The sequence below is a fragment of the Amblyomma americanum genome, chromosome 7 (genome assembly GCF_052857255.1).
Source record: "Amblyomma americanum isolate KBUSLIRL-KWMA chromosome 7, ASM5285725v1, whole genome shotgun sequence".
NCBI lineage: Eukaryota > Metazoa > Arthropoda > Arachnida > Ixodida > Ixodidae > Amblyomma > Amblyomma americanum.
The window spans coordinates 18,963,524-18,980,976 of NC_135503.1; the positions used below are offsets into that span (position 1 = coordinate 18,963,524).

Genomic DNA, 17,453 nt, shown 5'->3' on the forward strand with positions numbered 1-17,453 from the left:
GGACAGTCCAGCCCTCTTTCCTTATACCATTGTGGTCCATGCCCTTGCCCACGCGCGAAAATTGTCCTAATATATTCCTACCAACTGGGCTGCTTTTCAGCAGTTCTGTAATAACAAGTAACCGTCAGCTTCCTCAGCATCCCGGCAACAGAACGTCGATTTTTTTTTGCAAACCAAACGCTAAAAAAGTGAAGTAAGGCCATGCACTTGAAGTCTTGCCAGGTCTCGCTTTCCTTGACCTGGCAGGACTTTCCTGAACTTGTCTGGCTAGGAGCATTGGCCAACCGTGCCGGTGAGCGGCTGCCACGAGCTGAAAAGACAGATGAAGACACAAACGTTCCAGTCTTTGAAACCATTCAGGGCCCGCACAAAAGGTATAGGTAGAATCATCCGGAGGGGACCGCCATTTGTTTGCTTTGAGTGTTCGTTTTTCGTAACGACGCCACGGTTTTCGGAGATGGAGATGGATGAGTCGGTGCCAGAGTTGCACGCCTTGGCGCTGACTACCGCCTCGTTTTGGGTGCTCAAGACGGCTGCTACGTGCCGGTCCGCAGGTCCAGGTATCGAGTCCATAGGTTCACTGCGGTCGTGCCCTGCTTTGCGAGCACGGTGGCAGTTGACACGGTGCGACGTGCCGAAAGGAGAACTTTGGTGTCAGCTTGCACAGTGCAAAGTTCATGAAAGCGGCATCTTGGGTAGCTCTTACCACTGTTATTTGCTTGGTTGCAGGTTAAAAATTTTGTTTTGTAGCGATAGCTACATTACGGTAGCACTTCGAGCCTTCAGTGTAGTGGTGGCACGTGCGGTCACGTGGCTGGTCACGTGATCAGCCACTTGGTGCGGAGTAGCTGCTGCTGCCGGCGGCGCGGCGCGCCGGCGATACCGAGCTGCAACATCTGTGCACATGCGCCGGGTCAAGTGGGACGAAGATGAAGAAGGAACGCGCAGCCAAACGCAGTTGCGAAAGACTGACTTTGCAATTCAACTGAGCAAGTTCCACTCGGCCAGCTGTAGCTATCGCGTTACTCCACGTTTAACCAGAGCTAAACCACCGCCAATTTTTTCTATCGGTGGGTGAGGTAACAATGGTTTAATCGGAAGGAAACGCAGTATTTTACGTTGCAATCAGCGCGCATTGACATCCGAACCGGAGATGGTAGAAGAGGAAGTAAAAGGAAAGCAAGGAAGGTTTTCAAACTCGAGTACAAATCCCACAGTCGATTTCCACCATTGTTATGCGTTTCCCGTTTAATTTCGGTGTTTCTTCTTTTTTGTTTACTTCTCTCGTCCCGAGCATTCATTTTATTTTCGTCCATGAAAAAATTCGTCTGAAAAACTCTCTGTGCACCCCAATTCTTGGCCGACCCTGTCTGAGCATGTGTCATTGTATGAGGATAACAACAACAGCTCCGCTCAGTGCCTAGCCATCATTATTACCTCTTATGCAGAGAATAGCCGCAAAGTGTACTTTTTGATACAACGGCCGAATCGAGCCTTCGTAGAGGTATGTAGGGCACGTGCAAAAGAGACAGTGCGCTACCGCACTTGGTGATGTTTACAACATGAAGGGCCTGCATGGTGACCTTTCAAGCACAGAAGAAGAAAAAAAAACACGAAACAGACAAGGGCTGGCAAAGAAGCATAGCAATTTTTTAAAGGAGAGAATGCCGTCGCGGCCCCTCAATGATCACTAAGGGCTGAAAAAAAATTAAAACGAGGTTTCGCGGCGGCTGTTGCGCATTTGTCGCAACAGATGGCAGCTGCTGCTCGTGTAAGTAATAATAAAGAAAGAAAAAGAATGAATCAAATAGAAGAAGAAGAATAGGTTCCTTTTCCCGGCTGCATCCCACAGCCATGACAGAGCGCAGCACCCAAGAAGGGACATTCGAGACCGCACGTGAACGTCTCACGACTACTAGCAGCAAGTACACGACTTCGGCCACGGCCCACCTGCAGCACCGGAACGCAGTGAGAGACGAATGATACGCACTTTCAAGTAACGTCGCCATCGAACGCCTTCCTTACCTTACCCAGACTGCCGACATTTCCTTCCGAATTCGCTCCCGCGTTTACGATCAGCCTTGAGCTTTTAGTCTCGCGTCTTGAGTCACTAGGGCACAAGGCAGCCGATTTCATGGCGGGACGGTTTTCGAGCGAATCACATATTTCGTTTCCTTCAGCTGTAGGTTAGTAGGTTGCCTTATAACCGCTTGATGCTATACCGCAGTTCATACTTAGTAGTCATTGTTTCATTTTGTTTATGGGGGTTTAACATCTCAAAGCGATTCAGGCTATGAGAGACGCCGTAGTGAAGGGCTCTGGAAATTTCGACCACCTGGGCCTCTTTAACTTGCACTGACATCGCACAGTACACGGGCCTCTAGCTTTTCGCCTCCATCGAAATTCGACCGCCGCGGCCAGGATCGAACCCGTGTCTTTCGGGCCAGCAGCCGAGCGCCATAACCACGGAGCCACCGCGGCGGCGCACCTAGTAGTTAGTATGCAGCATCGCTACAGAGATGCTGCTTACAGAATGCTAGGTCTGGTTAACCGTCACGCACTGCTGTGAGGCGTATGCGAGGATGCGTGGACTGAGCAGTGTAGTTCCATCTTTGGCCCAAGAAAACAACGCTCACGTAACATTGTTTCGTTTCTCTAAATCAGGGAGAAATTGCCTGCTTGTAATCAGCTACCCTCGTAAGTTCACTATTATATATGCAGCAGAAAGTCACGTGTTTCCGTCTCGACCTCTCAACTGCGATAGGTGCTAATTCAGCACAGCAGTGACGAATCGGCGAAAATGACCAAGTAACCCAGCATGCCGGTTTCAACGTTATCCAGGCGTGTTGGGGAGAGGGTGCCCTGGAAGGTGCAAGCTTACTTACGTATATGTCGGCAAGAAATTCGTGGCAACGGCCTCCATGTGCTTACGGTTCTTTAATTCTGCCGCAGCAAAAGCATGGAGAGATGGAGGCTATCCCGGAAAGCACTTCTAAGGTCTCCGTTCCTCATGGTTCGCTTCAAGATCTCTCCTCTCAACGATCAAGAACGTTTGAAAGCGTGAGTTTTCCAGCTGAAGAGTTTGCAGACTGCATCAAGAAATGACCGAACGCCCTAGCTGGAGACACTGCTACATGCACACAGACATAGCTTAGTGTGTGGAGCAGTTTGCATAGCCTCCAAAGCTGACGCCAGGCTATTTAGTTTTACAGCGTAAAGAGTTGTACATACTCGATAAGCAGGCTGAAGTTTCAATAGTATTCTATTTGGAGTTCAAATGCTTACCGGCATTAAGACCTGTGTCCTGAGATGGCATACCAACCTTACCTTTAACGCATTAGATAGGTACAGGTATCTTATGTGTTTTACAGACTAGTTCGGTATCAACGCTGCATGATTGTGCACTTTTCGGTTCTTTAGTTTTGAAAAATGCTGTATATAACCATTTCTCCAGTTTTCGTCTTTTTTTTACATATGCTTTTAAACCACAGGCAAGGCGCCAGGCACTGACACAGAATTCTGCATTGCTATTCATTGCACCACTAAAAATAGGGACAAGGGGTTGTGAGAAGGTCTGGTGGGGAAGAGCTAAGCACTATAGTAATTAAACAACGTGTTAGAAACCTTGCATCTGCTATTTTACATGCTATTTAACCCAGAGGACGAATTGGAATGCACGAATGAGTGTCTGAATGCGCAAATTACAAAAACTAATACTAAACAAACAGACACAATTTTTAAGGGCACACGATGAGACCAACAGTTTACTGTAGATCGTGATATAAATAGAAGCTGTAAAAGAGTACGCCTAATTCAGACAAGTAGTGACCGGCAAACCCTGACAATTAAAGATATATAACTGGGAGAAAACAACATGCGGAGCGCATTTGGCAAGCACCCTCTGAACATAGAATCTTAACAATGTGCGTCAAGAGAAATACTAAAACAGTTACACTCCAGAACTAATATGAAGCCTTAGCTTAAAGGCAAATGGAAAGGATTGAAATTAAGTTCAGAGGAGTGCCGCAAGCTATGGAGTGCCAAATGGCAGGAAGATATGCCAGAAAGAGAGCAGCGTGAATTAAAATTCAAACTCAAGCTAATGGCGTAATAGCTGATATCGAGAGCAAGAGGAGGACTTAGAGGGTACACGTAATGTGAAAAAGCGGCAAATGTTAGTTCGTTAGGGCAACACAGTGGATCTCAAGCGAGAAAACTCGCAGCTGGCTCTGTAAATGCGGCAGGGAAATGAGATGAGGGGAGAGGGATACCTCCCGAAATATGGTGGCCACTGCTGGCTTAAGACCTTTGGGAGACTTGACAGGGAGAGTGGTTAAGATAGATTCATGATTCCGTTATGTTGAGTGAACCTCTCTATTCCTCGCCCGACAAGTAACACACCACAAGCAGCAGAAACGTCTTTTTTTACGGGCTAACAAAAAAAAAATTGGCGATGGTTTTGCTCTGGTTAAACCTGGAGTGACGCGATAGCTACAGCTGGCCGAGTGGAACTTGCTCAGTTGAATTGCAGTCAGTCTTTCGCCGCTCCGTTTCGCTGGGCGATCCTTCTTCCTCTTCGTCCCACTTGACACGGCGCATGCGCACAGCTGTGGCAGCTCGGTTTCGCCGGCGCGCCGCGCCGCCGGCAGCAGCAGCTGCTCCGCACCACGTGACCAACCACGTGACAGCGTGGTGGCACCGCCACCGCCACGGCGCCGCCACGCTGAGGGCTCGAAATGATACCGTAATGTAGCCATCGCTACAAAACATAAAATGTGCAAGACATACCTAGCGGGACCTCGGTTGGAACATAAGAGTTCATACTAGCGTAGCGCCGTGCTAACTTGCAGGCCGGTTCCTACAGGTTATAGAACTCAGGAACAGTGCTATACGACTCTATCAGGGCACAGAACAAGAGACAAAATTTAGGGGACAATTTGTGGGACTCCGGAGATTTGCAGACCGGAATGCATGGTGGTGAATGGCATTCCAGTAGCTGCCTCAGGATGCATATGAACCTAGAATCCCCCTCTGGTTCTCAGCTAATTTCTGATCGGTGTCTCACTTTGAAAACTATAGAACGCTCTGTTACCAATATTCAAACAGAACTCTTTTGCACAAATTTGATTCAAATCAGTCTGCCGCTTTCCCTAAACCCTATGTTTTGTTTAGTATACCACTGTCTTTTCACACTATGAACTTTTTTAAATCACGAATCACAATAAAAAACACTTCAATACAGTGCGGCACCAAAACCAACTGGAAAGTAATCTGGAAATTTACTATCGGAGGCAAAAGTCTCCAAGACACCTGAGCCGTTACGTAACCCGATAGCTCTTGTTAGCTAGTGGAGCGAAAGTGGGACACGCGTGCTGTAATGCCTGGTAGTAAAATGACATTTTCGCTTAGAAATGTCGCACCAATGTATAAAGGTCGCTTTTCCCCTGAAGCCTCTTGTACCCGATAGTACACGTTACCAAGCGCAAGTGTCCTTGCGGTTCCTTTCGCAGGCACAAGCTACAATCACCTATATAATCAGACTTCGGACGCAGGTCTTAATGCATTCTCGTCACCATAAGTTATAATATATGCAGGAAGGAAGGATAAATGTTTTTGATCTTAAGCCCTAAGCCTAACTATGTAAAAAAACGCATTTCGCTGAGTCACTTAACGCTTCTTCCCTTTCGGTTAATACCGTCAAGATATTTACAGGCAAACAGCAAACTGTGACTTAATTTGGGGTTTGGGTTACAGTTCCCCGTAGTGTTAAGACTTCAGTGAGCTGCTGCTATGGTTTTCCTTGTTTATCTGGCTTTGTCAACAGAGAAATGCTGCGTATGAAGCGGAATTCACTGTGGGAGCGGCTGTTACTGAAGGCATTATTGCTTTACTCTGTTCCATGTTTATTGACCTACCCAGGCGTCGCCATCTTCCCAGCGAACCTGCAGTGAGCCATGTCGGAAGGCGGGGAGTGCGAGAGAGCTGGCTGTTCCTTTCATCACCGTGTCCATCGGCATCTGCGTCATCGTCGCCACCGTCCTGGTCGCTTCGATTAGGAGGGTCAGGGTACGATCGCTCACGCAGGCGGTCTGCGCCAGTCACGACTGCTTACTCCATGCTCAACTCTTGAAGATGGCCTGGAACTCCACCATCGACCCGTGCGTCGACTTCTACGGCTTCGTTTGCGGTTGCTGGGAGGCGCACGAGACACGAAGTAGACTCAACGCTCTGGTCTTCGATGTGGTCGACGCCGCCATCAGCAACCTGCGGTCCCCAGCCAGCGAACCGAGGAAGGCAGCGAAGCTCTTCAAGGGTTGCATCGAGCCCTCGGAGTCGGACGTACGTTCCAACCTGCACTACTTTAAGGAGTTCAAAAGGAAGTTGGGCATGTACTGGCCGGAAGCAACCCCTCTGAATGCGACAGCTGTGCATCCCTTTGACCTCCTGTTGGACCTGGCCATCAACTGGCGCATGGGATTCCTGTTTCAGGCTCACATCGCTCCAGCGACGGTGAGAAAGTCGCTGTCTTTGGTACTCACGCCAGGAACGTTAAGCACACGATGGTACGCGAAAAAGCCCACAGTACGGACACTGGCCGAGTACGAATCTAACGTTAGAGAACACTTTCGCGTGCTGAATGGTTCCTTGTGGTTCCCCGTGAAAGCATTAGAAGATGTGGAAACCAAATTCGTGAGGGCGGCCTACGATTCAGCTCAAGAAGCAAGTAACCAGACAGCGAAAGAAATTACTGCTTTAGACGCTGTCGTGCCTTTAGGGAAAAATGAATCGTGGCTTGGGCTCGTCAACAAACACACTCAGCCATACCGATTCCGACCTGGCTGCTTAGTAATTACTGAAGGCAGACTGCTGGAAAACTTCGCGAAGATTTTCAGAGAGCACCCCAAGGAAGCCATTATCGGCGTTATTTCGTGGCTCTTTATTCAGGAACACCTCTGGATTATCGCGAACAGACCAGACCTGAGGTTTGGGACGGGCGACGGAAGCAAAAAGCACGTTGAATACGCCTGCTTTCAGTACGTCTCGTTATCACTAGGCCTACTGGCCGCCGAAGAGTACTTGCGCAGCGAGTTCACCGCATGGAGCCGCAAACAAGTCAATAGCCTCTTGGGCCACATATCACTGGCCTTTTATCGCCGCATTGAAGGCGTCACGTGGTTAGACGCTCATACGAAATCCGTGACGCTCGCAAAGATTGGCAACCTAAAAGCACAAGTTTGGCCGGCGGTGCAGTTCTTCGATATCAATGCGACGAACGTACTTTACCATTTGTTTCCCGACATGACCGGGGCTTTCTTCGGAAACTTCATCGACTCTATGAGAACTCTTCGAGGCCTTCTGGGAGATGCACATGCCAACGACTTGTACCTGAAAGAATTGTTTAGGCCCACCGGGCAGTTCCACTTGGACTATCACCTCAACAAGGCCTACGTCTCGCTGGCTGTGCTTAAGGCTCCAGTTTTCTACGCCAACGGCAAGGACGTTATGCTGTACGGCAGTCTCGGCACCCTGTACGCTCAACAAGCCGCTAAGGTCATAGATTCTCACGGCATACTAGTCGCTGACGATAGCCACGATGTTATATTGGAGAAATACCGCGTACCTCAAGAATACCAAGAGAAACTAGAATGCGCAGCTAGCCAGAGCACGAGTGCCTACGCAGAACTGTTCCCGCAGTTGGCAGGATTGGAAATCGCGTTCGGCACCTTTCGCAATCTTTCAGTGAAAGCCGCTACGCTCGCGGACAATAGGGTGGAGTCGCTCGAGCAGTTCACCGAGAACGAGATATTTTTTATGACGTACTGCAATGCGCTGTGTTCTCCAGCAACTGACGTTAGTGCCAGGGATAAGTGCAACTTACCACTCAAGAACTTCGACGAGTTCGCAAGGGCATTCAACTGCCCATTGAACGCACCAATGAATCCCGAGCGCAAGTGCACAGTCTTCGGTGGCTAGGGTTCAACTTGACTTGCGCGCGTCTTTTGTTTGATGCCGCGCATTTGTAACAGTATGCGCTCCTCTCCTGTCTAAATTTTTATTGCCTTGTGAGGGACAACTTTTCCATTAACGATGCTGCGGCTTGGACTGCGTTCGCCAAGAGTTTCTGCGTTGGAGATACAGAAAGAAGCATGTCGTTTTGCTTTTCTACGGACACCGTGTGGCTTCTTAACAGTTACTGTTTTTCCTTTTGAGGTAATCATTTCGATTGTTTATTCACGCTTGAATGCAACTCTAAGTTTTATATTTCTTTACCAGAGTTTGGTGTGCTAATACTGTTTCTTTTTTTAACGCATGTGCCAGTGCTAGAAATACGTACTAGCAGGCATAGTGGCGCCACAGTGCAGAGAGATTGCGATGTTGAAAGTTTTCAGGACTCAGTGTTGCCGCGTCCGGCTGCGTGTGGAGCCGCCAGGTGTCGCTAACGCGGCGCCTTTCAAAAAATTTCCTAGGCAGCGCGTCTATAGCCTTTGCAAGCAAGTAACTGCGCTTTCGCGCGTACTGAGTGCGGCAAAAAAAAAAAAAAAATGGCCTGCGCCGCTCGTCGCATCTGTTTGCAAACGGAAGGGTTTTTATTAGCAAGAGTGCAGTTTTTAGTCGCGACAGTTACCCGCCGCGGTGGCTCAGTGGTTAGGGCGCTCGACTACTGATCCGGAGTTCCCGGATTCGAACCCGACCGCGGCGGCTGCGTTTTTATGGAGGAAAAACGCTGAGGCGCCCGTGTGCTGCGGGATGTCAGTGCACGTTAAGGATCTCCAGGTGGTCGAAATTATTCCGGAGCCCTCCACTACGGCACCTATTTCTTCCTTTCTTCTTTCACTCCCTCCCTTATCCCTTCCCCTACGGCACGGTTCAGGTGTCCAACGATATATGAGACAGATACTGCGCCATTTCCTTCCCCCTAAAAGCAATTATTATTATTATTATTAGTCGCGACAGTTCTGTGCAGCCGAGAGTGTTCTTGTGTGCTGAGTTGGGCTTCGTACAATGATCTTTTTGTGGTCCATAAGGCATGTCTGTGTTCTGTGTGCTTTACTCCTGCATGAATTTTAGGTGTATGGCTCTACTGTGCGCATCGCAATGGTTACCAAGAGTCCATAAAAAGTTAGAGCAATGCTGTATTTACCAGATTAACCTTGCGATCAGCTGATGCTGATGAATGTGGTGCAAAGGGCACATGAAGTCAAGAATACGTCAAAATTGGAACGCACTGTTGAAAAAGCGAGACGGAATGTTACTATACTGTGGACGATCTTAAGCTACGCGAGCGCACATTTACCTCAGGACTGAACACGGTCACATGCCTGTAATTCTCTGCGCCGAGGTGGTGCTGGGTCCTGCATTTCTTCAAGTCACACCAGTCATCAGGCCTCGAAATGACTCGGCAGAACGCCACCATAGCCTCTCAGGTCTGGCCGCTCCTCAGACTATGGTCACGAGGACAAGCGATATATCCTTGGCACACGCCACGTCCTAGCGACTTGCCTCGTCCTGGCGACTTTCCTCAGACCACTTTTTCCAGAATCATGTTGTTGCCTACTGGCAGCATTATCACACACAGTGATTCCTTTATTCGGTTTTTCACAGCTCACACACTTCTGCAAAAATGCAACACAGGACAGGCCGACGGCAGACGGCGTGGATATATTCGTAGTTTCGTTCAAGTAGAAGGTTATCTTGAATAACTGAGAGCATTGTTTCTGGTAGCTCCTAAGTTGCCGTCGGGTGTTTGAGTGCCCAACGTACCAAGCGTGAAAACTTAGTGACTGCTGTTTTTGTTGCTGGTTTTATACACGCGTCAGGTACAGTGAAAAAAAAAAAAAACATAGCTCGCCAACTGGGTTAATCGGAAGACGCTTGGTACACAAGTAAGATGCGGGAGAAAGCCAGGAATGATCATTATGTTTTAAATAGCTTTCTTGATTCAATTTTACCCGACTTATTATCCGCGAAAACAATTGAACGCAAGAAACTGGTTGAGAGAGGCACAAACCACGAGCGCTTATCCGCAAGTCAGCCCGCAAGTTAGCCCACACTGTCAGGAACACTCTTAGATCCATCATTTCACCTGGGAATGTCACATGAGCCCCGCCACCCCACACATCCCCTCCCCGAACCCCTTACAATGGGATACCATGCTGTCCACTTCTGACCTGGGCAACCAGCGACAGCTTATCGACTGGACACGATTAGGGGCAGATGCACGATGCCCTGGACTGAGGGCTCGATCGTTCCGCATCAGAGCATCGTTTTCGGTTTAAACTCTGTTCATTTAAGTTTTTACAGCGATAGCTGTTAGGCGCCCGTCGCTGGGTTTCGCGTCGTAGTCGTCCGCCGTCGTCGGCGTCGGCGTAACCGGTCAACCTGAGTCACATAAGCCTACGGGTGGCTCTGTTTCGAACAGCCGCCTGCCAGTGTAGGGGTGCATCACGTGGCCACTACACCAGTGGTCACGTGGCGTGGCTGAATGACTAAACGCCTAAGCCAAACTAAATGCCTAAACAGCTATCGCTGAACCTTGCGTTACACAGTCGTAACCATCCTGTTAGTTTTTTCTGCCTCCTCCTCGTCCTCACGTTCATCATTATAGCTTTCCTGGAAAGCGCAATGTTGGACAAGCGCTTCGGCAGCAGGCAGAGAGTCCGAGTCTGAGTATTCACCAGTCACTCTTCACGATTTATTTGAACCATTCGCGTCACTTGTCAAAGTACAAAAATACACAGAAAAGGAACGGGGCCGAAATTCTCGCTCGCTTTTTCTTTGCGAAACTTTAGGCGATAAAAAAAAGGAGAACTTCCAGCCATGCTCCTTTCTCGGGCATTTTTTTTTAGTTTCGTTCCCTGGCTGGTTTCAACAACGCCGAGCTTCTGTAACACACAGCAAGCTAGAAAGTGCAGCAAGCTGGGAATACAGTGTGCTGATAGCTGTATGTCGAAATATTTCTAAAAAGTATCGATGTTCATAGCGCGCGGCTGCTGTGATAGAAAATGCTTAAGGACACAGAAAGGGAAGGAGCAAAGGTGCTCTCTTTTTTTAGTCTGCGGTAGACAAGGTAAGAAGAATATGCGAATGGCAGCAAAGGAACCCACATTACCCTTGTTTAACTTCTCTTTACCACAAACGTGATGTTGGGGTTAAAAGATGAAGAGCAGTAGTATTTCTAAAATGAAGGGTTTTCGCTTGAACTTCGCAAGCATTTAGGGAAGGAAGAAGAGCAAGTGAGCGAGCAGAAAAAACGTCGACTTAAAAGTGCATATTTTTTTTAACAATAACTTAATGTGTACAATCTGTCGGCTTGCATCATGCGGTCGCGCAGATGTTCCTTCTCTTGTCTCGATGCAGCTGTAGGGTAGCAGCGGCGCAGATGACGCGTGATCTTGTTTTTGTTGCGTGTAAACAGAGTGCGCGACAAGCCGTAAGGCTTGTTGGGTTGTGCTTTTGGCGAGCGCTTCACATGTGCCGGGTGTTGCCGAAGTTCTGGCCACTCTGGGTGGCGCCCTTGTTGGAGCCGTACTGCAGGTTGATGATGCCTTCACCCGCCCGCAGCTGCTCCTGCGTCCATTCGCGCTTCTGTTCCTCGGCGGGCTTGGGTCCCAGGCAGGGTCCGCGGAACTCGGGGTGGTTGTAGCACTGCGAACGGTAAAAACTTAGTGAGTAAAGTGTGGCTGTGTAAAGTTCCAAAAGGGATTATGCCACTGAGAGCTATACGGTTGCGATAGACGGATGGTGTACCCATACATTTCCCACTACCTCGTATGCTGGCACTATACTCAAGCAATGCGTAAGCTGTTCAGCCATTTCTATGGTTGTTTGAACTTGAGCTTTCCATGTTTGTTCAGCTTAGTCGAGCTTTCCCATTACGTTGTGACTTATTCGTGAATATGTAATGTTAAATATTGCTTACCTTAGGGATTTCTTTGCGGTTTTGAGCGGAACTAGCATTCCTGTAGTCTGCTTCATCAGAATACCGCGTCATTTATTTGCGTATTCGGCACACTCTTACACGGGCTGCCATTTCATGTGAAAGAAACATTTTACTATCTTAAGCGCTTTGGGCTATGGTTCGTACTCGAGAGTCACCTGTCCGCGCCGAAATAGCTTAAATTTGTTCTTTGTACCAGCGCGCTAATGACATCTTTGCGTAATGACGACATTGCCGATTTACATCTCAAGTGAGGTCTCCTCTCCGGTGTCTGTGGCGTACTTACGGCGCGGCCGACAGCCATCAGGCACTGGGCGACCTGGGGGATGTTCCTCTTCTCCCAGAGGTCGACGGTCTGGAAGACGTCGATCTCGGGGACGCCCCACTGCTTGGCGGCGTTCTGGAAGTGGGTGATGTTCTCCATCAGCTTGAACTGGCCGCCAGAGGTGTTGATCTTGGGGATGCAGCCGGGCATCAGCTTGTTCATCAGGCTGCGAAAAGAAGCAATGCGCCAGGCCACTTATACCGTATTCCCCTCCTTCAGTTGTATATTATGTTTCTTCATTGCGATTTTTTATTGGCAAAATCTAAGACTGATCTTGTGAGAAGAGTTATTTTTTTAAAGGCTTCCAATCACTTTACTCATTAGACACAATGGCATACTGCCATTTAATACCCTATGTTCTCCTTATTCTCCATTGATATCTTTTATTGTTCTTTCTGCGTCTTCAGCATAGCTGTCAACCGTCTTGTTTTTTCATTGATGTCCGGATGTACAGTGCCGCGCACGTTAAGCCTAGGGCCGGTCGTCGCTTACTTGCAGAGGACGACACCGTCGCGGAGGATGTCTCCGAAGTCGCCCTGGGGAAGGGGCTGTCCCAAGATGGCGGCCATCCACTGCATGATGCTCTCCTCGAGGGCCGGGTCACGCTTGCCGGCGATCTGCAGTTAGAAGATGTTTGCATCTTGAACGGCCGTTGAGGAAAATGATGAGGGTTACGTAGGGGACAGGGAAAGAACAGTGTGAATTAAGAAACAAAGCCGAACACAATGACATCGCAGTTAAGTCAAGAGGAGGAGATGAATGACAAGTCATGTAACTGCATTTGTGCGACAGATTTGACTGCAACGGAAGGTAAACTTGGTCAGCGGTGGCCGAGGGTCAGACGAGGAGGTGAGGTTAGGAATTTTGCTAGGATAGCATATCCGCAACTGGAGCGGGATTGTGCTGAGTGAAGACTAACGGTAGTAGTCCTGGTCATGCTGACGGACGTAAGCTTACTGATTATGATTATGGCGAGATTGATGACACCGTGTGCAATGACTGGCACAAGGCCACTGCGAAGTGGTTTGACAGTGACTGCTTTTTGTATGGGCCGAGTTCATGTAAACTATAGTTATATTTCTTGACAGCTAGCTTTCCTACACGTTTGGCTGTCTTGTGCAAAAGAGACTTTTAATACTGTGAAAATGCTAAAGTCTCTCAAGAAATGAATCGACAGCTTACTACAGTTCAGTGTTTATGTGGAGATTCCTATATGACTTCCAAGCGTGTCGCAAGAAATGTGGTTCGAACTTACGCAGTGTTATGACATTAAACATAAATCTGACATCTGCTGCCTTTTGTACGGCGCGTTCGCTTCGGGCTGGGTTTGTATTCACATTTTTTCTGGCGTTGACAAGTTAAGACTGCCTTCGACAGCTAAATCTAGATTTCTTGTACTTACTGAAAAAGTCTTAAGTAGAAGGTCTAAGAGACGCTATTTAATGAATAGCGGCGATGAGCGCATGTCATGCGCAGTATGGAATTGCTTTTTCTCGCCTACTGTAACTGTTACAAATATTTGATTGTTGCGAGAGTGACAACACATGCATTTGCAAGCATGGTGGTCTCCCTCGTATTCAGCTAAGTTAATGCATTTAGACCGCTTACGCATGATCTACGAGCTGCACAATATGTGCTTCCCGTCAGTCTATAATGTCATTTCCTCGCCTCGTGTAAATTACTTAAAACATCCGCTAAAAGCAGCCCCCTCTCTTCCTCAACTACTTATTTTCTGTTTTTTTTTTGTTCTTTCTACTAAAAAAAAAAACGCGGCAAGGACGCTGCGGTTCTGAGATCCGTGAACACCGTCGCTCTGCTTTCGTTATCAAAAATGGTTCTGTTCAGAGCTCTAATCATTTTTGCTTTGTTTGGGAAGTACTTCGGTTTTTCGCTCCTGCCTGTTGATCACATTGAAAAAAAAATCGTTTACAAGAAGGCTGGAGATCTGGCCTGTGCCATCTGGCACCTGGTACACTGAAAGCTGAAGCTAGAACTCGCAACAGTGTGTGGTGATAAGTGAAAGGCTCGGGAAGATGTATGGCTTCGCAGAAAAGGGACCTTGGCTTGCTCAAAGGCGTCGTCGTCATTTCACTCGAACTTGGTCAGTGGGAAGTGTCAGTTGGCTGAGCGCGCAGACAGTTGCTATTTTTGGCGGCGAGAGGGTGTCGCGTCGGCGGCTGCCAATTTTGGTTGCCGAGTAATGCAGCCACTAATTTTAGACATTCAAAAACGCAGCGGGATTTTCTTTTTCTCGTTTGACACCGTCTGGAGAATTTCGGGCATCCCGCCATCTGTGACGAAGTACTTGTCGGGCTGCCGGGTGTTCATATAACGTTGGTGATGTAAAGCTGTCTAACTCCTCCGCTCCTGTTGCTACTTCTCGGCTTGTCTGGCCAAAATAAGCAGGGTTTTTCTTGCGGCATAGGAAGATGAAAAATATGCTTAGACGGTTGTTTATTTGCGACGGTGATCGCATCGCAGAGAATGCGTTGCGCATGTCTCTTAGTTGCCGATACTAAAGCTGTGAATTGATCAACTCCAGCTGTCTTGACGCAACAAATGGCAGTTAATAGAAACCCACAGAAATATTAGTATTTGTTACTGGTCATAGTAGGCCTGAATCGTTGCCATTTTTATGAACGTCGCGCACTGACTGAACTGCCATGTTCATGACAGTGAATTGACAGTGAAGTGTGGGCAGATTCCGAGTTATCAGATCTCAGGTTCGTTCTAAGCCTTATTATATGCATCAGTTAAGCACTAAACCTGTCAGTAACCTGTGAGTAACTACTCTGCTTTTCGCCCACTGACACTCCCAAGGGCTGGGAGTTCTGCCATAGATGCGAAAGAAGCTCAGCGGACGGCTCAGGCTATCCACTCCAATGGCCTAACTGCGCTGAGAAGCCGTCCGTGGAGGCCTAGCTCAGGGCTCCAACGCTACTCCAACTGACACCACCGCCATTCGGTTCTGCCGGCTCGGTTTAGTCCGCCGTCCTCCACGAATTTCACCGGTCTTCCTTTCGCCGAATGGCTTCCACAATCCAGGGAATACACGGCGTACCGTTCACGGGCACTGAGAGCCGCTGTGCGCACTCGGGAGGCACTCACCTTGTTCTGGACTTGGGCGCTGAGGCCGTAGGCGGGTCCGCGGTTAGCCATGGCTTGTGTTGTGCGTGTGTGCGCGAAAGCGGGAGATGCGTTCTTCGGTGGTGCGTTCGGGGCGAGCACTGGACTCCGACTGGGCACAGTGAGTGGATGCGCTGCGGCCAAGGTGGCTCCGGGGCCTCCTAAAAATACCCCGTCGTCACGGGCTGCTGTCAGAGCCCGGGGTGCGCGCGGAGCCACGCCATTGGTCGGTGGTGATGTCACGGGCGCCCCCATAACGGGCCGCGATGGAAATTAGCCAATGACAGCCAGCCTTCCTCCTGGCCGGGGGTTCGGCTTTCCTCGAGTGCGCCATGGCGAACGGCGCGCGCTCTGCGCTTACCTATGGCGTCGTGTTGCGTACGCCCCAGACGCGACCCGTGAACGCGTATAATCTATCGGAAAGAAAAGAAAAGAGGTGGTAAAGAAAGACGGCTGTGGCCTCGTTTGTTTTCGGGGTAAGTGAAGCTTTGAGGCCCAGCATTGACGTCATCATGAGCGGTTCAAAGAGTGAGTCACTCGACTAGGAATCCCCTTCAGGGGGAAATGAGGTGTCGACAGGTCCGGGTGTCAACGGCACGTGATTGTGTCTGGACCTCTGTAAATCAGAATTTTCTCGAAATTACGGCAGTAAATAAATAATTCGATGGGAGGGGTGATTATGTTCGTCTTGGTGATTCGTGGCTTATTGGAGTTTATGTCCCTAATTTCTCTCAGAATCATAACGAAGAAAGTGGAATGAACGGTTTTCCTCCCTACAAGAGTAAGTCCTAAGAAGAGTTAATGCTGGCTGTGCACATTTAGGCAACGAGGTAGGAGTACAGGATTATAAAGTTCATGCTTCCATTTGAGCAGTTTGAAGAAATTTTTAAGGAAAAAATGCTTGTTGTTCAGAATATAGGATTATCAAGAGTCATACCTAATTACGATTTCGCGTCACTTAGGGATAGCCTTAGACTGGTGTGCCGCTGCTTCGGTGAGGTATGTCCTGCATTATCGACAAGACAAGTCCCTCGAATAAAGTGTTGCCTGTAACATTTATACTGTCAGCTTGTTTTGCTGCTTTTGATTGGCATTTCTCGCATTTTGGTCACCTAGCAAACCGTAAAGAATGTTTGAAGTCACTTGCAAAAACAATTTCTCCGAAAAAAAAAGAGAAAAGGAATGTATATCTCATTTCGAGTTTCTTTAATTCGTGTTCATGTGCGATTACAGCAAAATAAGCTAATTTGTATTACATGTGAAGTCAATTTTCTTGGGGTCATCGTACTCTGCTTTGTGGCTATAGTAAGGCACATCACATAGGGGAATGTTAAATCCAGTCCTTAAATATTATGTGTGTCTGCATTTGTGCGCGTATCTGCCGTTTACTCTGGATGCAAGGCATGTACTATCTGAGAGAAAAGTATCCGGTAAGCGTGAACACCAACCAAAGACATTGTTAAGTTATCAGGCGGTGGATCAAAGTCCCAATCGTGGAGGTGAAATATTGTATGAAAACAAGTTTTAGGCTCATGAAAACAAGTTTTCGGAATAGAACTTGTGCACCTATAACTTTCTCAGGCGTCCGGAAGTCTTCTGTCCTTGATAGTACATTTTGTCAGGGTATAGTTCTTGATAAATATGTAAAAAAAAGAACTTGTCTCAGTGCAAGACGTTGTAGCGGCTTGTTTGACTTCGATCAGTTTCTTGCGGCTGTTCTTTTTCCGCGTTCATGTTCTCCTGCAGTCAAGTATATAAGCAAGAAAAATATAGAGAAAAAGATAACCCGCTGACATTCGCATGCAGTGCACATTTTTGTCTGATGTTTTCTGTAGTAAATTTAGGTACACCGCAGTGTACCGATTGGGTCAACTTACAGCCTATCTTGCATTTATTCTCTGCTAGACTGCATTTTTTATAGTATAGAATACAAGGCGCGCAGGCCTTGCGACACTGACGCCATGCCAGCTATAGATGCTGTGATGACACTGCTAGTCGTCCATAATGATGTGTACTACTCTGCGGCATCTCTGTTAGGTTGTGATGCGATAACATGGGAGGCGG

The 17,453-nt window shown here is 48.2% G+C and overlaps 2 protein-coding genes across 2 annotated transcripts; one reads left to right on the plus strand and one right to left on the minus strand.

The window, feature by feature from the left end:
* The first annotated feature begins 457 nt into the window (after window positions 1-457).
* Window positions 458-8,159, plus strand: LOC144096993 (endothelin-converting enzyme 1-like). The gene is made up of 4 exons (XM_077629798.1): window positions 458-695; window positions 1,853-1,968; window positions 2,953-3,060; window positions 5,920-8,159. The coding sequence occupies exons 1-4, from the start codon at window positions 458-460 to the stop codon at window positions 7,972-7,974; spliced, it is 2,517 nt and encodes an 838-aa protein (XP_077485924.1). The 3' UTR covers window positions 7,975-8,159.
* Window positions 8,160-10,671: 2,512 nt separating this feature from the next.
* Window positions 10,672-15,659, minus strand: LOC144098616 (muscle-specific protein 20-like). Its single transcript, XM_077631399.1, has 4 exons — window positions 15,372-15,659; window positions 12,756-12,880; window positions 12,225-12,429; window positions 10,672-11,646 (listed from the first exon to the last, which is right to left on the minus strand). The coding sequence occupies exons 1-4, from the start codon at window positions 15,642-15,644 to the stop codon at window positions 11,467-11,469; spliced, it is 783 nt and encodes a 260-aa protein (XP_077487525.1). The 5' UTR covers window positions 15,645-15,659; the 3' UTR covers window positions 10,672-11,466.
* Between the last annotated feature and the right edge of the window lie 1,794 nt (window positions 15,660-17,453).